This window comes from Halictus rubicundus, chromosome 11 (assembly GCF_050948215.1).
Source record: "Halictus rubicundus isolate RS-2024b chromosome 11, iyHalRubi1_principal, whole genome shotgun sequence".
NCBI classification, from domain to species: Eukaryota; Metazoa; Arthropoda; class Insecta; order Hymenoptera; family Halictidae; genus Halictus; species Halictus rubicundus.
Genome location: NC_135159.1, coordinates 4,600,026 through 4,620,312, shown reverse-complemented (window position 1 = coordinate 4,620,312; position 20,287 = coordinate 4,600,026). Strand labels below are relative to the sequence as shown.

General features: G+C 31.2%; 5 protein-coding genes across 6 annotated transcripts; 2 read left to right on the top strand and 3 right to left on the bottom strand.

Moving 5' to 3' along the window:
* The first annotated feature begins 151 nt into the window (after positions 1-151).
* On the top strand, positions 152-2,980 carry Atg3 (Autophagy-related protein 3). Its single transcript, XM_076796548.1, has 6 exons — positions 152-537; positions 1,236-1,424; positions 1,596-1,850; positions 1,956-2,105; positions 2,220-2,347; positions 2,636-2,980. Exons 1-6 carry the CDS (start codon positions 466-468, stop codon positions 2,796-2,798), a joined length of 957 nt encoding a protein of 318 aa, XP_076652663.1. The 5' UTR covers positions 152-465; the 3' UTR covers positions 2,799-2,980.
* Positions 2,981-3,239: 259 nt separating this feature from the next.
* On the top strand, positions 3,240-6,662 carry Apc7 (anaphase-promoting complex subunit 7). Of its 2 annotated transcripts, none has more exons than XM_076796544.1 (7): positions 3,240-3,338; positions 3,465-3,606; positions 3,776-4,099; positions 4,858-5,267; positions 5,354-5,768; positions 5,890-6,164; positions 6,287-6,662. In XM_076796544.1, exons 2-7 carry the CDS (start codon positions 3,538-3,540, stop codon positions 6,507-6,509), a joined length of 1,716 nt encoding a protein of 571 aa, XP_076652659.1. In that variant the 5' UTR covers positions 3,240-3,338; positions 3,465-3,537; the 3' UTR covers positions 6,510-6,662. The 2 variants fall into 2 exon arrangements, with proteins under 2 accessions (XP_076652659.1, XP_076652660.1); XM_076796545.1 differs by having other exon boundaries at positions 3,272-3,387.
* Positions 6,663-7,094: 432 nt separating this feature from the next.
* Positions 7,095-10,274, bottom strand: LOC143358978 (P2R1A-PPP2R2A-interacting phosphatase regulator 1). The gene is made up of 5 exons (XM_076796546.1): positions 9,382-10,274; positions 9,180-9,243; positions 8,638-9,038; positions 8,423-8,563; positions 7,095-8,177 (listed from the first exon to the last, which is right to left on the bottom strand). The coding sequence occupies exons 1-5, from the start codon at positions 9,489-9,491 to the stop codon at positions 7,856-7,858; spliced, it is 1,038 nt and encodes a 345-aa protein (XP_076652661.1). The 5' UTR covers positions 9,492-10,274; the 3' UTR covers positions 7,095-7,855.
* A 2,189-nt stretch (positions 10,275-12,463) lies between these two features.
* Positions 12,464-13,739, bottom strand: Selt (selenoprotein T). Its single transcript, XM_076796058.1, has 4 exons — positions 13,424-13,739; positions 13,154-13,283; positions 12,886-13,069; positions 12,464-12,817 (listed from the first exon to the last, which is right to left on the bottom strand). The coding sequence occupies exons 1-4, from the start codon at positions 13,555-13,557 to the stop codon at positions 12,705-12,707; spliced, it is 561 nt and encodes a 186-aa protein (XP_076652173.1). The 5' UTR covers positions 13,558-13,739; the 3' UTR covers positions 12,464-12,704.
* A 2,434-nt stretch (positions 13,740-16,173) lies between these two features.
* Positions 16,174-20,107, bottom strand: LOC143358923 (ankyrin repeat domain-containing protein 13C). Its single transcript, XM_076796460.1, has 9 exons — positions 19,340-20,107; positions 19,192-19,233; positions 19,007-19,111; positions 18,798-18,929; positions 18,467-18,678; positions 18,232-18,363; positions 17,968-18,129; positions 17,062-17,462; positions 16,174-16,962 (listed from the first exon to the last, which is right to left on the bottom strand). The coding sequence occupies exons 1-9, from the start codon at positions 19,455-19,457 to the stop codon at positions 16,947-16,949; spliced, it is 1,320 nt and encodes a 439-aa protein (XP_076652575.1). The 5' UTR covers positions 19,458-20,107; the 3' UTR covers positions 16,174-16,946.
* Positions 20,108-20,287: the final 180 nt, after the last annotated feature.

Here is a 20,287-nt window from a genome sequence, read left to right as displayed (position 1 = left end):
AAAGGAAAAAGTTACTTCAAATAACCTCTGGAATCACCCCTTTGAAGGAAGTGCAACATTTTTGGGACACCTGATATATCAACTGAATTTAAACGTGATTATCGATCAGATTCAATCATGAGATTTACTATCTCTATACTATCCTACTATTTATTTCATTAGCGCTATCAAATTAATTAATTCATTAAACATATGTACTTGGTGTCAAAACAGCTACTATTGACTTAGTCGATAGTTTTTAGTCGATAGTGCCCATCACTAGTACATATTTAGTAGGGGAAGTTCATGGAAAGGGATCATTTTGGTACCACCTCTCGGGTACCACATATACATAGAACTTCCATGTTCGCTCAAATCGATAATACGTTGGAAACTGTTGATATCATATGAATGTTTGCACTCAGCGAACTTACTCTTTGATCTTTTTCGTTGTTCATAAAATAGAATTAATCAAACGAATTTACAATGCAAAGTGTTATTAATTCTGTAAAAGGAACTGCGCTTGGTGTTGCCGAGTATTTAACCCCTATATTAAAGGTATGATAGTAGGCAAACGTGATATTTCAAAAATAAATGTCTTAACAAATAATAAGTATGATAAAAATAATGTGAAATTTTGTGTATCAAATATGTCATCGTTATTTATTATTTAGTTATTCGTTTATATGACAATTTTTGTGTTCCTGTCAATATCTATAGTAAATTGTTGCTATCTGATAATAATAATAGTGCTAAACCATTATGTAGATTTCATATTTTAGCAGTAAATGTTATCATGAAATCTTATTTGTTCTTCTGTTTTAATTAGAACATTTACTGTACATACATTACATTAGAATATTTATTACTAGTTGTTCGTAATAATGTTAACAATCGATATTATGTTTTATAGGTTCGAAGATATCTATGTAATTGAAACGCGATAATTAAAATAAAACAAATTTTAAAAAATAATTTCCTTTATTATGCACAAATTTAATTTAATTTACACAGTTTAAATTAATTTACTTTTAATTTACTTATGTTTAGTTATTTGTAATTTCTTATATTCCATTCATTAATCATCATTAACATTTTTTATTCTTCCACCATTTAATATTCTTTATTGTACGTGATTTAAATAAATTTTGAATATTTTTCTTTTTAAATGTCTAAAATAAATACTTTGTAAGTGAAATGTTTCTGCTTAAAAGAGTAGTAAACTTTCATTGTAAATGTAACTTATAACATTAAAGGAAAGTAAATTTCGAGAAACTGGAGTGTTAACACCAGAGGAGTTCGTGGCAGCAGGAGATCATTTGGTGCATCATTGTCCAACATGGCAATGGGCTATTGGTGATGAAGATCGGGTGAAATCTTATCTTCCCAAGAATAAACAGTTCTTATTAACACGCAACGTTCCTTGTACTCGTAGATGCAAGCAGGTACCTTTGGTTTTGTGAAAACAATAAAATTATTAATCTGCATATCTATAATTTTTCAAATCAAAGGCTAAACTGTTATCAAAAATTCAATGTTCTTTTGAAAAATTATAATTTAAAAGACACAATAATTTCTTTATCAAAATATTTCAATTTCTTCTGATTGAATTTTAGATTGAATACAGTAAAGAACAAGAATGCATTATAGAAGCGGATGATCCAGAAGGTGGTTGGGTAGATACACACCATTATGATACTACTCTTGGTGGAGTCGAAGAAAGAGTATCTGAAATGACATTAGAAGAAAACCAACTTTCTCAATCGATTGATGCAGGAGATAATAATGAAGATGACGACGAAGATGACGATGAAGATGCTGCTGATATGGAAGCTTTTGAAGTCAGTGGAATGTTGGATGAACAAGATAAGGTAATACCTATACATTAAGTATAATTTATATGAGTGTTATATGTGTATTATATGTGTATTATATTTTGAAAAATATTATAACCTAATTATATTTAAACTAAAAAGTTTGCAGCAGAAACTACAAAGAAATCTGTGAAGGAAAAATGGGAACCATTTTCTCAAGGAGAGATTATTCACACACGCACATATGACTTATACATCACATATGACAAATATTATCAAACCCCCCGATTATGGCTTTCAGGATATGACGAGGTCTGTTTTTTCTATTTAACAAGTTAAACTGTAGTGATGTATTATTATTATTATTACTACTTATCGTGCATCAAAACACTCTCTCAAATTAATGTAATTATTTTTTCTCAAAAGATTCGTAAGCCTCTCACGGTAGAAGAAATGTACGAAGATGTAAGTCAAGATCATGCTAAGAAAACTGTTACAATGGAAATTCATCCTCATATACCTGGGCCACCAATGGCTTCTGTTCATCCTTGCAGGTAATTTAAAATAATTGAGTTATTTTTTAACCGTTTGAATCCCAGGGGTCTTGCGATAGCGCTTGTCTTTATCGATTGCGAAGAGGCCTAAGTGGCGTGGTAACAATGAAATACAAAATGTGATGTAAGTGCATCAGTAAAGTTGAGCGCGCTACTTCGACAGTCAGTGACTGTACTCGGACTTTTCGACACAAAATCTCAACAGCGCGATCGCGCTGCTTGGGACTCAAACGGTTAAATACATATTTTGACGTGAAAATAGCTCTATTTAATGTAATGAAATTGCAGACACGCTGAGGTAATGAAGAAAATTATTGAGACAGTAATGGAGGGTGGTCGTGAACTTGGTGTACACATGTATTTGATAATATTCCTGAAATTTGTGCAATCTGTAATTCCTACAATTGAGTATGATTATACACAAAATTTTATACTAAATGCATCTGGCTAAGAGCTTTATAAATTTTTATTGTACCTTGAAGATGATCGTGACTTTAGTTTTTAAGTATACAATAAATAACAAAACTAAGAGAACTGTGCATATAAAGTAATAAACATGCTTATGTTCATAAAATTATAATATTTACACCCTTAAAGAATGGTTAAATATAAATTCGAATTTGGCTGGTTCTATTTTTGTATATTATTCCTTAAACTTATTTATAATTTTGATTGTGTTACGTTAATACATTTGTAAGTTGTGTTAAAAGAATAAGTTTAACATAAAACTATGTCTTTTATTATTTAAAAAATAAAATTAATTATCTTCTAAAACTTAAACTTAAGAAATTATTTATTACCTATTCAATATTAAATTTCAGAAAATGGTAAATTAAGTATATACATATTATTCGTGTACTTATATATTGTGCGCATATATGAACATACCTATATTTACTATGTATATGTAGATTTATTGTTTCTACTTGATTTTAAAATGGCGGTACTTCAATGTCCTGTGCTTAAATATTATTTGCCCCGTTCAGTGATTGTAAGTAAACATTTAGTTCAAGGACATTTCTTCTTGCGTCCGGCAATCTGTTTGTAACATTAAACTTCTTGTCTTATGTTATACAAATTATTGATCTGTATGTTTTCATAACTTCATCTTTTATAGGTTAAGAAACACCTACGGTGATAGAAATTAGTGTGTTAACTACTTCATACTCCGAAAGAATATTGTGGTGAAAATGACGACCCTGTACGATCAAATAAAACTTCTTTATGATCAGTCTTTATATTCAAATGTTATTTCATTAGTAAGTAAATGCAACAAGTGATTCGAAATGTTTTTTATTCCATTATGATAACAAAATGATTTTGTATTTAAAGATATAAAAAATGATCATCATTAACGTGACATATAATTAAATTTAGTGTGTAAATTACATTGAAAAACCATCTAATGCAATTACTTCTATACTACAGGCAAATTTGGTACTATCACTCAGTGAGCACAATTCAGACATATTACCTATACATGGAAAATTCCATATTTATGTTTATTATGCAGATGCTCATTTTTACTTGGGAAAATATAAACGGGCCGAAGCCCTTTATAAAAAAGCATTACAATTTCACAAATGCTTATTAAAATCCAAAGGAGCTACTAAACCTCTAGAAGGACAAAAGGATCTTCCAACAGATGTTGATATAAAGTTCCAAATACATTTATGTTTACTAAAATTAAAAAATTCTCTAGAAGCACTTCAAGTACTTCAAAGCATTCCTGGAAAACAAAGAACTCCAAAAGTAAGTTTAATAAATTTAAATTTGAGTATTTCATTTCATATATAGATTGCAGCTGAATATTCTCCATGCCTCACGAGAAGTTTTCGATCTAGTCGAAATATTGTCTAACAGTAGGGACAATCACAGTGAACGAGGACTCCCTTTGTCCCTGTGAAGTCCCACAAGACTTCTCGTGGTGCACGGAAAGTACAAGTGGGCAAGAAGTGATTTGAAAAAAGAAATACAGAATGAAATTTTTCATCCCAGGCTTTTGAAAAAATCAAGTTTGAAAATCGCTATTTATGATATTATAGCTAGGGTGTGGTTCGTCAATTAATGGATAATATATATCGTGTTTGTAAACAAATTTTTTTCTATCAGTTACATAATTGATGAAATTGGTTGCCTCACTGCTCCCATTTTTTAATAGCCGAATTATTGAAAGTTGTTCATTAACAATTGTTTTTATGTTTTTCCTTGAATTCAATATATAGCAGATTTTCAAATTTGATTTTTTCAAAAACTGAACTGTGGATCAAATAATTTGATTCTATATTTTTTCCTTCGTTTTTCATAAGGGATTACTTTGTGTTTAACTGTGCTCATCATTTAGCTGTACTACATATATTATTTAAATCTGGAACCAAGTGTCGTGGAATAGCAAAGGGTAAAGAGGACACGCTACTTGTTGCATAATCTGATTCATTGACATTGTCATTTTCAACAATAACAACATTATACATACATACATATATATGTATATATATTTAATTTTCAAGGTAAATATGGCCTTGGCAAAAATGTGTCAAGAACAAGGAATGAAACGAACTGCCATAACAACTTATAAGGAAGTTCTAAGAGAATGTCCATTAGCATTGGAAGCTGCAGAAGGTCTGCTTTCTCTTGGAGTAAAAGGGATTGAAGTAAATTCATTAATTGTAGGTTGTGCATCAAGTTTATCAAATTTAGATTGGTTAAATACTTGGATCAAAGCACATGCACACATTTATAATAGAGAATATACTCACGCTGTATCAACATTAAGGTCTTTAGATAATGTTAATCTGCTAAGAGATAATTTTAATTTATTAACAACAATGGGGGAGTGTTATTACTATGCTGGAGATGACAAAAATGCTTTATTATGCTTACGAAGAGCTAGGATTATGGAACCAGATGTTATGAAAGGGTAATGGAACCCTTTTTTTAATAATACGTATAGTTGGTTTATTTATTTGAGAAAAATATATTTATAAAATTATTTTTATTGAATAGGGTTGACATTTATGCAGCTGTATTATATAAAAACCATCATATTAAAGAACTTGATAGACTGATACCTATAATAATAGCAACCAATGAATGTACTGGAGAAATATACGTTGCTATGGCATACTCACTTTATGCTGCTAGGAAATTTAGTAGAGTAAACACTTTGACTACACAAGCTTTGAATTTGAATCCAAATGATATAGAAGCAACAATACTTCGGGGAAATATACTTCTTGAGCAAAAGAAATACCAAGAAGCATTGTTTTTCTTTAGGCATGCAGTAGGATTAAAACCGTATCGTTATGAACCCCATAAGGGTTTAGTGGATTGTCTTGTAGGAATGCATAGACTACGAGAAGCTCTCAACATTGCAAGTGGATCTTGTAAACAACTTGGACATACTGCAAGAGTTCTTACGGTAATTACATAAATCAGCTTTAATCTGTAAATACAAATTTTGTTTCTCTTGATATGATTAAATATGTAAAATATGTACCAGGTATTAGAAAATTGTTTGAAGTAAGAAACTTGATTTGCAGCTGTATGCATCTGTACTCATGAAAGATCCAGTTTCTGTTGGTAAAGCAAAAAATCTCTTAGAAAAAGCGTTGCTTCAAGATGAGGTTTATCTACCAGCCGTTTATTTATTAGCTGAAATATATGAACAGGAAATGAACTTGGAAGCCGCAATCGCATTACTTGAAAGACAAGTAGAAATCCAATCAACATGTAAATTACATCAGATGCTTGGAGACCTTTGGGCCAGGGTACACAATGAAGAGAAAGCTTTGGATCACTATGCTATTGCTCTAAAGTAAGTTTAAAATAAACAAGTTACGATATCGAAGGTGGTTTATTTAAATTTTGCTAAAATTTATAATTGAAGATTTGGTAAAATTAAAATTGTCTGAAATAAGCCAATGTTTGGAATTATAGTCTAGATCCGAGTAATCGAAGAGCATTGGAAGGTATGCAAAGACTGGATAATTCTACAAATAAACTAGATTCAGCATATTATATAACTGTGGGCGAGGCACAAACAGATACTACCTACGATGTTGGCGATGGCTTACCGGACACAGACAACGATGAAGCACCTGATGAAAGTGAAACTGAAGCTGTATGGTCTGACATGGATCTTGAAGCAAATAGTCAATAATGTAAATGAAACTATTAGAAAACTGAATAATTTTAATACAATCGAATTACGAATCATAATTAATTTTTATTGTGTATAATAATATTTCTCTTTTTGTTATCTATTTGTTAATTATAACAAAATAAAATATACGAAACTGTATTGCTTGAAATAGTGTTCGCCGAAAAGGAAATTTGGAAAATCATTTTTGTAGAAAATTGTTAATGTGATTTTGTAAATTTTTTTTATACCATTCAAAAATCTTCTAATGAAAACCTTTCTCCAAAATTAAATATTTCGAACATTTTTTTTTACTTTACAAAAGTAATCATGATTAACAAAGATATATTAGGAAATTATATAGTATATAAACTGAGTTCTATATTTAATTCGGATAAACTAAACATTTAGTTACAAGTACGTAATTAAAAATTCAGAAATTTCTGTCTCTCTGCAACTTAATTTATTATTTAAATATTGTTACCTCCTCATAACTATATTCTAACTAGTGCAATATTTAATAGGTAATAAATCATAATTTTATAAAAATTGATATGAACTTAAACGACTTAATTACGATTCCGAAGAAAAACTAGATAATGGAAGTATTTAATATGATTTTTCATATTTATTCATTCAAAAAGTACAGATTCGTTTCCTACGATATCATTCGTTTTCAGAAAACTGTGTACACAGAATAAAATAACGTACTACAGATAGTTTATTTACACACTATACAGGATTGGAGATTCATGGAATCAATAATACTATTAATGCGCGAATTTATTAATCGACGTGTACTGTATATATGCTTTTCCCTATTTTGAAAAAACAGGAATCGCGCAAAAGAGTTGGCGGGGTTATTCAATGAAGAAAAGAGCCGTACTTGTTATGAAAATAGGTAATGTCACATGTACGCACCCTTTCTACAGAAAAAAGAACGTTTGGATTCGATGTATTAGAAAACGCAGAATTCAGTCTTAAAGGTAGGAAGCACGCGTATTTCCTAAATAGCTCGCTTTGGTCTTCGAACTGCGTTCACGTTATATGTATGTATATGTTTGTACATGTATTTCATCGCATCATTTTTACCTGATAATGTAATATTTATAAACATCTCAGCGAGACTATGATTATTTATGATGCAACTAATATACATTTGAAAATTTTTCACAACGCGAAAATTAATAAATAGGAATGACCAGAAAATAGTTGGGCATTAAACTCGAAGAATGCCCCTATAGCACAATCAATTCACACAATTGATCGCTATAACGATCATTCTTTACTATTCGCAAGAAGAAAGTAAATTCGTCGTCGCAATGATACATGTTATTCTTTAAATATTTATCTATATACGTATTCCCTTATCCGTGATTTTCTCGTACGATCTGTTCATTTCGGCTTCCAATAAAAGTTTTGTTTTGAGGCCCTAATCCTTCTGAAGAAGCAGTGACTGAAGAAGATGAGGAAGAAGACGATGAACAAGAGGAAGAAGTTGAAGAAGATGAAGAAGAGGACGAGGAGGAAGAAGACGGCTCATCATTAAAACTTGAAGTGACAGCTAGACCAGGAGATGGACTATCCACAGGTCGAAATGAAAACCCAGAAGAGTCGAGACTCGAACAAGATTCCGGAGTTCCAGCCGAGTTGATAGTTGGATGGAGACTAGATATTGCCACATCCAATCTGTATAAAGAAGAAAACATTACAAGACTTGATAATTGAAAGCGTTTTGTTTAATTTCATTTTAATCTATTCTTTTGAAAGAAGAAACCTGAGATATACTGTAATTGTCATAAATAATGTTCATTCCATTTCGACTATCCAAATGTCATTAGTGGAATGCTTAGTTATTATGACCAATTGTATACATAAAATCTTTTCTTTAGAAAAATATACTGCGATCATAATAATAATAAATGTAAAGATACCTAGATGTGGCCGAGGTTAATAAACCAGAGGTACGTTTTGTTGGTGGTTGTAATTGATCCATTCCAGAGTCATCTAATTCAAATTTTCTTTTAACTGATGCTAGACAACTTGGCCGTATTGCGATGGGACTTAGACTTCGCCTAAATAATAAAATAGATTGTTATAATATATTTCACTATTTCAAAATATGCGGTTGCTTAAAGATTCATTGTACCTGGTAGCAAAAGCTTTCCTGGTAGGGCTAGGCGATAAATTAGTTTTCCAAGTAACTGCATGAACACCAGGCGAGTAACATTGTCTCTGGCCAAAATTAGATCTTGTTGGCGATGGTGAAGAATATGTTGTTTGACCATTTACGGATAAATTGATACTAAGTGGATCAAGCACTCGTTTCGCAATTGGACGTGATTCTATTTTAAATTGTAATGAAGTTGATTCTGAATCTTTAAAAGATAGTCCTTCTGCTTCGATTGTGAGATCCTCCCAAGATTGTGAGATTTGCATGGCACTGTGAATTTCTTTCTCATGTGCTGCTTCACGGCCAGCCACATCGATACACTCTTCTTGTCTCAACTGACTGACACGTGGAGTTAATCTAGGAACAGTTCCAGAACTCTACAAATATAAATGTTCCACAATTTTAAATACAGTCTATCGTATAAAGTATAAATCTAAATTCCTTCGTACATTGTTCATACTTGTCTGTTCACTGATATGAATAAATACTATGAATGTACAAAAAAGAAATTTGCTTACACTTGTGCTGAAGCGTCGTATGCGAGGCGAATTTGAAAATATATTAAAATTCGATGGAACATCCCTAAAAACATTGAAAGTGAATATTTGTGAAACTGCTCTGGTCAGAAGTATGACTAAGTAAATGTACAGAACGTGATGTTGATTATGTAGTTGTCAGTAATTTATATAAATGTTAATGTCAGTTGAAGACATAACATACCTCGGTGTAGTAGCAGAAGGTGATGTCACAGACATTGTTGCACTAATTTTGTTGATCATGGGTGCACTATTAGATCGTTTCAAACCGACTATTGTACAGTCAACATCCATGATCACATGAACCAGCTACCTGATAGTGCATCTGCATAGAGACACTATTCAAGTAATCGAAGTACATTGGAGCATACACAACAATGTGGTTCACTCGACAAACCAATAACTAATTTTTGGCACAAAGTAAATTATTATTTCTGTTTCTGCTGTTGCTAGTGTTCGAAGATTCGATAAGAGGGAATTCTGTCGTTTGGCACGAGAATTGAGAAGATGCCGCATTTGAGCTTTCATTTATACTCTTCCGTTCCGATTTTCGTTAGACGATTTGACACGCTATTAGCGTGAAATCTTTAAAGAATAATAAATACTGTTGAATTGTGAGTACGCATAGCAGGAGATCGAATCATCAAAATACAAAAATGAATTCGACTTTTCTTGATATATTTAGTTCAACTTGAACTACCATACATAAACCGGGTTAGAAATCGCAACTTGGTTTTATTTCGTAACGCTTGATTTTTCAACAATATCACTAACTGCAATGAAATTGTAATTTGTACAAATGTCTCTGTCGAGTCTCTGTGGTTCCTTGTCGTGAAGCACGCGTATGTCGAAGCTGACTATAATCTCTTTGCTTCCTTAGGAAATATGTATCTTCGTGTTTAAGAAGCACACTGAATTTGTTGGTAGCCTTGTGTCTTCGTTTAAGTCCATGGACCTAAGAATACATGAACGTATCGTAAAACTTAGCTACTGTATAATTTATCGGAAAGGGGAAAGCAGAGAGGAGAATCGTAGTAATCTTCAGTGGTCCTTTTCTGAAATCATTGTTTCTCTCTCTTTCTTTCGAAAGGCGCAACATTTGAGTATTTCCAATAATATTACGAACGTGAAAATCATTCGATGTATTGTTGTATTAAAAATAAAACTGTCGAAATATAACGAGTTCTTTGTGAACTGAATCACAAATTGATAATAAAAGATAGAATCAACTTTTTCATGTATAAATTATTTGTGTGATCCGTGGTGCGAGACGGAGGGTGCTTCCATATGAATGCATTTTCAATCATATTATTTGAAGTTAACGTCTAAAACAAACGTTTAAATTTTAATATTACTTTATTATTTGATAATGTGTAACTCGTAAATGTTTTTTCATTTTTATTTTAATTATTGACAAAATTTATTTCGAACTATATATTATTGTTATTGAAATAAAATAAATAATGTATATTATAATTGAAATAAATACTTTGTGTAACAATCATAAGTAAATTTCTATCTGTAAAAATCAAGCTACATACATACGCGTATACGATGTATATTCAAGTTTAATTCTCATTTCGTTCAAGAAACACGTAGGGGAGAGTCGTGCAGTACCGACCGCTCTAAGTTTTCTTCTTATATCTCGGGCTAGAATCGGTAAAAATTAAAATTTAAAAAAGGAATTTGTAGCACAAATGGAACTCAATAAAAGGAAAGAAATTAATTTTGCAAAATTCAATACTAAGCATTGATTATTTGTAAGAGTAAAGAAATTATAATTTGAGGAAATAAAAAATTGTCGCCCAGGACCGACCAATTACATATTTAGTAAATCTTTTAGTCTAAATAATTAATAATATTAAAAAAGGTCATGTAGATGTTAAAATACGCATATTTATTCACATTTTATTGATACAAATAATAAAATAATTGTATATTATTTAGTTTTTTTGAGTTTTTCCTTATTTCCTTTTCTTAATTGCTTTTTCGTATTTTGCAGCTTTTTTCTGCTTCTCTTGCTCTATGGTGTCTTTATGCTTTTCTTTTCTCCGCATTTATCTTTCTTTCTTCAAAGTACAAATTTTAAAAACTCTCTTTTGCTAAACGGCATGAATTTAGTATCTTGGTCTTTCACGTACAAAATCAATTGTTCTTCTAACTCTATATTAAATGTTCTTGTAAATTTACCTATTTGAGGCGTTAAATTTACACATTTACCGGCTTGAATTGCTCGGAATCGATCTTCCAATGTAGTTTTTAGGACATTAAAAGTTTCAGCAGCCTTTCGTTGCGTCATTTTATATTAGAGGAGTAGCTTCAAAGCCGCAATCATATTCTCCTCTGACCATTTTCCTTTTTTCTGCTTTAGAATTTTTGGAAAAGGAAGAAGAAAGATTAAATGAACATCTTCTAACTTCATTTTAGTTGCTAACAGATTGAACTTACAGATAAGAAAAGTTTGGTCTCCTACTGGTTGACGGCTGATTGGTCGGTACTGCACGACAATTGGATGGTCGGTACTGGACGACAAACATGGGGAAACGTTTTAGATTATGGTATATAACATATAAAGAAAATTCCAAAACAGGGGTCGTTTACATATCTGAGAAACAAAATATCAGATCTAGAAAATAACTTTTAACACTCGAAATATCAACTTACACGTTTAATGTCGCAGAACAGCGAAACCAATGGAACGAGCAATATGGCTACGAATTGCTATATTCATTTGTTTTGTTAAATAAAATGCTGCCGCATGTCCGAGAAAGCCAAAAACTAATTTTGATCGGTATTGTACGCCGGTCGGTACTGCACGACTCTCCCATATGTTTAAAACCCGCGTATAAACACATGTGTTAGCATGTAAATTTAAAAGTAAATTTAGGTAATTATTTATTATTCAAAATAAATTTCTTAAAGATTTTACTGTAATGATTTATAAAAATATTCTTAATTTTAAATATAAACGTTGTTATAGAATATTATTATTATAAGTAACGTTACAACTTAAATAAAGTAATACAAAGTTAATTGTTGCTTTATTAAGAAGGTTTTCTTATTTATGCTTGAATTATAAGAAAAACAATCCTTTGTTTTTATTTATAGAAAACAATTTTAATTTCCATATTTTAAATTACAATTTAGTTAGATTGTAGTTCAAATATTTAAAAGAAATCACTCTAACATGTTTTTACAAACATAAAACTAAGTTGTTTATGTTTCCTCCGTACTTCTAAATTGGGTTAAAAAGTGAGAACTATCCATGAGCAATATGAAAAGGTTTTATTTCAGCGTCGCTTATGCGAACTCTATCTATTTTGTAAATACCATCTTAACTAAACAAAACACCTATAGCAAGGTTCTTAATGAAACACATATATAAGAAATAGAATCGACAGTATCTTTTTTAATCTTCATAGAGTTGCAGAAACGTATGCCTCATAGTCTTAGTAATTAACATTTGATACAAATAAAAATGCAGTTGAATTTTTCGATAAAATTAATTTATCGTATATCCGTATCTGCATATTGCATATTCAAATGGGAATCTATTATTTGGAAAAGTTCCAGTGGCTGTGGTATTCTACCAGTTTCCAGTTTTGACCACACAGGAACATCTAAAATGGGGACAAGTAATTAGAATATAGTAAATTCTGAAAAGAAAAAGTAAAAATATTCTGCTGACCATTGAAATGTATTTCAAAAGCTCCTGATGATATGAGTTGTCCTTCTACCATATTAAAAACAAAAAATATTGTTGTACAAGAATAAAACCGATTCTCCATGCACCATTGCCACAAAGATGGTAGTAGTCGCCCAAAATCAAATCCACTTACTACTAGAACTATTAGTAGAATTTTAACAAAACTCTAAAAAAGAAAAAAAAATACATGTTACATACATAGAATTTATCTTCTATTAATTAATTATCTAATCTGAAAAATAATAATTACTAGTAATTTTGCGATAAACATAATGTTTGCAGATGGATTATAATTTTCTCCATCGATTTGTAATTCAGGATACTTTTGTCGAAGAATACCAACATATTCTTCAAATGCTTTTCTGTATCCACAAGAGTAGCTGAAACATCAAAAATATACAAAACAATTCATGAGCAATCAATTGACAAAAATAATAAATTATCAAAATATACCAATAAAACTAAGTATCAGAAGACACAAGAAAGAATTACTTTATGTATTCAAATTTTTATAACTTACCAATAAAGGAATTTTAACGTCGGTCCTGATTTTGTGCCAAGTTTGGTTAATGGAACTTGATTGTCATCGGCTTTAGTGCTTAATGTGCATAAAAGGATACCAAAGCACAAAATAAATTTCATAAGACGTATCATATTTTAAGGCATTGAGATTGCATCAACTGAAGGAACTTTTAACTAAAACGGTTAATTTGATTTGTGTCTTATAAGATACCCCAACCTGTACTTTTCTGGTACTATCTCGTACCGATCCATTCGCTATCTGCTGTTAAAGCAGAGCAGTGCCGAATTGAACCGAACTAAGCCGAACCGAGCAAAACAAAACTAACCATAATGATGATTAACAACCTCATGAAAAAAACAAAACAAATTGACTAATTAAATACGATTCAATTATACTTTTGCTTACATTGATCAAAGATATATATTTCCAAATCAATTTCATCACATGTTATGCTTCTTGAGAATTTTTCTTCTCACTTAATTTATTTAAGTTTAATATATATTAATATGTAACGTAATCGCGAATAATTTTCTACATTCGTGAAACGTGAAGAAAAAAATGAATCCTTTTTATTAATCCTTGTTATTTTAAATTAAAGATATCATATTACTGTATGATATCTTATTTATACATACACATTCTATTATACAGGGTGTTCATGCTGTTACTAGCCAGCGTTTTTCTTAAAAATAATAAATATTAGAAAAAAGTGAAAGAGGAAAAAGTAATACTGTTTTTTGCAAGCAACGTAATGGCGTATGTAAGTTTTTTGTGTTTACAATATTTTCTTAGAAATGGCGGTGACCTTCATTTTTTAAATAGAATGAGACATTCTGAATATGTTTTCGCACGTAGTAAGTATTTCGTAAAGATATCATTTATGATACATCGTCCAGAGATATATAAACGACTTGAAAAGCAAAATCGCAATCGTGTGCATTAACATCTTGAACAACATTAGAAGTTAGCACGCAAGAATCAGGGCCCGCTCTAGGGGGGGGGGGGCAACCCGGACATTTGCCCGGGGCGCCAAAATTTAGGGGCGCCATTTTGGCTTTGGCTGTAAGTGTGAGAAAAATAATGATGTTTTAAATATTCAATTAATAGAAAATTTCAGACTACCCTTGCCAGACAATTTTGCTAAAAAAAAAGGTCATTTTGTTCAGCGCGGTGCTTAGTGCTTAAAAAGGGGCGGCAATTTGTTTTTTTGCCCGGGGCGTCGTAACCGCTAGAGCGGGCCCTGCAAGAATGTAATTAATAGAACCAATTAATGTGCATTCATGCACAAAGAAGTCATTTACTATAGCCTCGTCAAGACGCAAAGTATACTTGTAAATGCATTATGTAGTACGAAATATTCAAAATATGTTTCTTCCATTTCTGACCTTGTACGATCTTGAACAAACATACGCTATTACGTTGCTTGCAGAGAATAGTATTACTTTTTCCTCTTTTATTTTTTTTTCTAATATTTATTATTTGTAAGAAAAACGCTGACTATAGTAAGACCGTAAATACGTTGTATATATAAGTCATTATAATTGTTAATAAGGGAGAAAAAATATAAAATATTTTATAATGTTGCTATAATAATTATAATAGAAGCCAACTATTAACTTAACATATATATTTAATGGTTAATGAAACTTATTAGTAATATAAACAAACATAAAGCAGGAATGCGATAGTATGTGCTTTATCCTTGTTCTATATAGACTAATTAGCGAAGAGTCTATCCCTACTCTTTGGACTCGGTCTCCTTACTCTTACCAACTACACAGCCAGAACTACTGCCAACCTTACAGACAAACTTATTATCATTTATACAAACATAATAGCCGGTCATAATCATACCCACGGTCACGGTGTAAGAAGAATAATAGGTGGTGAAATCTGAGACAAGTGTACTGATCAGCCGCTAGACGGATTCGTGTTGTAAAGGACAAATAGTGTTGTCACGGTGCACTTACGAAAAGGAAGCTCTTTGTTACATCGTGCACCGTGGTCGATGGAAATTCTTTCCGCAGTTAGGGCAAAGAGTTGAGACTCTTTTGCATGAGCCAGCCTATTCTGAGCACGGATTTACTAATTGTAAATTGTAAGTCCGTGATTCTGAACAGTGATGGGATGTTAGGCGGTTTTTTCGCGCATGCGCGACGATTTTGACGTCAGTAAAGTAAACAGTCTGGCTAAAATGGGGTAACTTGGTTAACTCGCATGATTTCGCAAACTTTGTTATGATTTGATTTTGCAAAAAGGAATGTATAACATGTGTATATCACTCAAATGTAAATAATAATTTATCAAAAATTTCCAGCGCATAAAAGTGCTCCACTACTCTCCAGATACGTTACTGCTTTTGGACGCACATGCGCGAGAAAACCATCAAATATATGCCGAATTTGAAGTTCAACGATTCAATAACGGTTTATGTAAAATGCATATGTAGGTAGTATTTTGAATATGGTTTAATGTAGCTATAAAAATATGTAATAAACAATATAGAGTTGTATTTAGAAGTGTAAGTCCTTCACAGGGCTCACCAAGGTTATCGCGAAGTTAAATAATTATCATTACGAGGTGTCGCTCTTGAAATCATAATATAAATTGAGCGATTGAGTTGTAAATGATTAGAAGTCAGACGTTTCTTATTACACGATGTAACAGTTTACCACTTTCTTTAGGTGCTGCCTCAATTGTTCAATTACATAAATTACAGTTCATATTTCAGAATAATATTCACAAAATCATGATTTGCTATAATTTTTATTCCAAAATTTTTGTACTAAACACACACATACATATAAGTATCACAATTCTACATTAACTAACGAAACATAAGATGTATGTAGAAAGGTACATTTGAAATAAAACTAATCTTAATGAACTGTATCACTACATCTTATGAATCATGTTTGTGGTAGTGATACATACTGATACATTGGACCAAGAGGCACCATCCAGTTATTATTTTAAAAAAGATTTTATTCGCAATGGTTGTCCTCCATATATTTTTTACTAATTAAAGATATCCTCTTTGAAAGAGATGTAGATTGTTCTTTGCTTATAAATAAATACTGCAAGTATTTTCGTCTCGCAAACAAAATCCTTTTCAAGTAGTAATTGTTAAATGCAAAACAGGAAAGCTTAGAACTGAAGCTGAATAAAGTAAAGTGTTGAACATAGTAATTTTTATGCACTAAGTGGAATAATGTTTATATTCACGTGCACAGATTTATTGTTTCCTTTTTTTTTAGAATTTAGCACATAATTTTGTAAATAGAGTAGGTATACCATTCTTTAAACTACTGCAAAATTTGTAGTCCAGTAGTTTAAGAGTACTTGCTACTTTTAGTACTCAAAGCAACCTTTCTTTATAGAGTACTGTGCAACTGTTTGAACGACCATTCTGGCAACAATATGTCCAAGAAAATTGAAAAGCTAAATAGTCTTGGAGATGAGAAACAGTTTTCTGTTTAATTTCATAATTGACTTGGATTTGTGTTGGTATATGAAGCTGTCATAAATCTGGAAATCTAAAAAATTAATCAAATTATGGGAAAAGAGACAGGGTATGAGGTTCAAATTTGTACCTTAAATTAATTAAGGAAAGTCAAGGAAGTATTTTAAATTACCTCATTGGATCTTCGAAATAGTCTGATGGTATTTGAAATAATTGTGGATCTATATCATGACGAAAAGCAAACTCCTGAAATGTGATTTTTGCTGTCACCGTAGGTAAAATAGGTATATCAATTTTAACAGGGAATCCGGGTGGTAATTTCATCAGGACAAATTGTCGTAACTTGCTATAATGCTTGAAAGGCGCAATTACTTCCAAAACATTGAGTAACATGTCAACTGTCAGTGGAAAGTCTGGACTCATAGCTACTGTAGCTTTGAACGATTTACTACTTTCTTTGTAAACCAAACTTCTTCCCAAAAGTGGACATTGACCAGGTGGAGCTGTAATGTATTCCTCCCAAGTAATATTTGATTCTGGTGGTGGGTTTAAAGAAGCTCTTCTTACATGAGGCTAAAAAGTCGATAAATAATAAGTATAGAAATATACGTATGTACAGTAGAATTCTGATAATCCGGTATCCAATAATTCAGCACGCGTAGCCTCATCTTTAATCACTTGTTTCGACTACAAGCATGAAGATAATGATGGCAGCTCGAACAATATTTCTAGGCATGAAGTTGTTGATGCATTGAATAGATTTATAAAATTCGTCGAGTGCAAAGAGAAATATAGTTTTGCAGAAATGATGAGTTTCCATGTACTACCAAATGATTATTTAACTAAAAAATCTAACTGTATAAAGCAGACAGATATACGAACACTACTTAAAAAAAACTTAAATTATATTGTATATTCAACACATGAATTACTTTTTCCAATAACTTGCATACACGATAATTGTAATAAGTTTGAAATTATATTCCTCGTTTTAATCTCATTCCCAGAATTTATTTATCGGAATTTATCGGAATTCTACTGGAGAATGATAAAATACGTTCGTATTTCTTGGATTTACCTCTCCATTTGCAAATCCTTGTGAATTTCCTTTTGTCAAAGATTCCATAATAGCTTTATTCTTTTGCAAGTCTTCTTCACTTAAATGTTCCCGTCGTTTTCTACTTGCCAAAACTATTCCATTGATTTGATAAAAGTCCGCGTGGAAAGGACCTACCATCTCCTTTATTAAATATTTGAGATAAATCTCAAAAAAACTTTAAGAAAAGAATAGGAGAAGGCAGTAGAAGAAAATAGGTCAAACTAAACAATATTAGTTCCTTACCCTTTTATCCTCACGAAAGATCCAGCCTGTCTGAGCTCTTGAAAATGTAATTCCTTTTGTTGACATTTGTGCTGCCATAATATCGCTTGACATAAGAATGTCAACTTCATCTTCTATGTCCAATTCCGTTTCCTATAAAAGACATGGTTAAATGAGAGCAAGGTAAAGCCAAGAACATTTTATCATGTATCAGTTTCATGATGATAAAAAGAAGACAGTAATAAAGTAATTAGACCTCGTATCTCACTCTTTGGAAAAGTTTAGCTTCATTGTCTAGTACTGTTAATGATTCACTGTGTTTCTGGTCACCATTAAAAATAAAAGATATATCACCTCTTCCCCATTTCATATTATTAAAATCTACTAAAGTGGTATCCATTCTAATAGATGCTCCACATTTATGTATCTTGCAAATATCGGATGGAAGTACTCGAGAAACAAGTGGAACTGAAAAATAAAGAACTTTATAAATCACTGTTGTAATTATTTTAAGGACTGAGGCAATTTTCAAATTTAAATAACAGTGCTTGAAATAATCGTTTGAGAGCAACTGTATCAAATAGTACCCCAACTTTGAAAGTCCCATCTTAATTCCATGTAAAAATCGCCCATTTGACGTAGCGTTGCAACTAAATTTGGTCTTCTTTCTTCCATTTGTTCTCTAGCTTGTTGCTTTAGTTTACGCACTAATGATGATACTATAAAGAAACAAAACAAAAGTAAATTAATGATGCTATTCTTTTATTAGAAATAGTTTATATTTGTTTCTACCGACTGGTTTGTCTATCTCCATAACTAATTGCCTCAGCAAGTGGACTCCATCCAGCTAGGTTTTTTACTTTTACCGGTGCTCCGTGTGCAAGCAACAGCTGCACTGATTCTATAAGTTTCAGAATTTAATATATATTAATATGTACTTTCTTCGAACATGTATTCTATGTTGAAAATATGCCTTATTACCTTTTCTTCCTAACATAACAGCTAAATGTAATGGTGTATTTCCTAAAGAACAATTTTGAATTTAGTATTGTTAAATATTATAATTATTGGTTACTGTATAGTTATAGTTTATACGTGTAAATAAAGAAATTGAAACAACATTATTAACCTTGCTTGTCTTTTTCAGCGATATCATAAATTCTGATTAAAGAGCTTAAAGTCTTAACATCTCCTTGAAATATGCATTTATGTAAAGGATATTTTTTACTTTCCGAGTTCTCAGCCATGACCGTCTTCCTTTGTTAGTTAAATTATAGAAAAAATGGCAATGATCCCTTTCTTTATCTAATTGAATCTCTTTTGGTGTAATAGTAATTGTCTTGTATTCCATTTCCAAAATGCAGCATGCTACATCGAATAGTCATACCAAGAGTTTTGTTACATCTAAACTATTTAGGAGCATAGGCTCAACGTTTAACAATCTGCTTCTATTAGTTGTCAACATCAATAAATGTTTCTATGCAGTATTTTACCAAATATTTTTATAAATTACACTTATATATAAATAGTCTTGTGGGTTTTGTAGAACTATTACAAGCTTTTTAAAGTTCGAAAGAACACATTCCGCGTTATTATTGTTGTTTCCGTTAATGTTTTTAGTTCTACCGCTATTGTTTTTAATCGTGTTTGTACTTGTCGTATCTTTACTAAGTGGTCGTTCTTTTAATCGGTATGGTTAGTTATTTTGATACGTTTATCATTTATTCTTCTTTCGCAAAGATCAAAAAGTATACATTCGAAAATCGGATATATTTGATGAATTGCTATATATTTCGATATTATTTATTTTGTATTATAAAAAGTATAATTCACTGGACCACCACACTAGTAGGACAGTACTGATTCGTTACTTGTATACACGCATACTTGTATGTGTATGCTATATCCTACATGTATATACCAGTTATATGTATGCGTACTACTTGGTACATAAAGATATGTCAACTTTATTATTGTATAAATACATATATATTCTGATTTTCAACGGAATAACATTAAAAATGTAAACACCTATATCTTCGTAATTTTTCTGGGTAAGAAGTTGTAATCTAAATAA

Coding starts and splice junctions, on each gene's coding strand:
- Atg3 (XM_076796548.1), top strand. CDS start 466: ATGCAAAGTGTTATTAATTCTGTAAAAGGAACTGCGCTTGGTGTTGCC. Junction 1,851..1,955: donor TGTTGGATGAACAAGATAAG/GTAATACCTATA, acceptor TAAACTAAAAAG/TTTGCAGCAGAAACTACAAA. Junction 2,106..2,219: donor GGCTTTCAGGATATGACGAG/GTCTGTTTTTTC, acceptor TTTTCTCAAAAG/ATTCGTAAGCCTCTCACGGT.
- Apc7 (XM_076796544.1), top strand. CDS start 3,538: ATGACGACCCTGTACGATCAAATAAAACTTCTTTATGATCAGTCTTTA. Junction 4,100..4,857: donor GAAAACAAAGAACTCCAAAA/GTAAGTTTAATA, acceptor TTAATTTTCAAG/GTAAATATGGCCTTGGCAAA. Junction 5,268..5,353: donor GAACCAGATGTTATGAAAGG/GTAATGGAACCC, acceptor TTTATTGAATAG/GGTTGACATTTATGCAGCTG.
- LOC143358978 (XM_076796546.1), bottom strand. CDS start 9,491: ATGGATGTTGACTGTACAATAGTCGGTTTGAAACGATCTAATAGTGCA. Junction 9,039..9,179: donor TACGACGCTTCAGCACAAGT/GTAAGCAAATTT, acceptor TTATATTTGTAG/AGTTCTGGAACTGTTCCTAG. Junction 8,564..8,637: donor AGGAAAGCTTTTGCTACCAG/GTACAATGAATC, acceptor TTTATTATTTAG/GCGAAGTCTAAGTCCCATCG.
- Selt (XM_076796058.1), bottom strand. CDS start 13,557: ATGATACGTCTTATGAAATTTATTTTGTGCTTTGGTATCCTTTTATGC. Junction 13,284..13,423: donor ACGTTAAAATTCCTTTATTG/GTAAGTTATAAA, acceptor TTGATGTTTCAG/CTACTCTTGTGGATACAGAA. Junction 13,070..13,153: donor TGTTTATCGCAAAATTACTA/GTAATTATTATT, acceptor TTTCTTTTTTAG/AGTTTTGTTAAAATTCTACT.
- LOC143358923 (XM_076796460.1), bottom strand. CDS start 19,457: ATGGCTGAGAACTCGGAAAGTAAAAAATATCCTTTACATAAATGCATA. Junction 19,234..19,339: donor CGCTGAAAAAGACAAGCAAG/GTTAATAATGTT, acceptor ATTGTTCTTTAG/GAAATACACCATTACATTTA. Junction 18,930..19,006: donor TTATGGAGATAGACAAACCA/GTCGGTAGAAAC, acceptor GTTTCTTTATAG/TATCATCATTAGTGCGTAAA.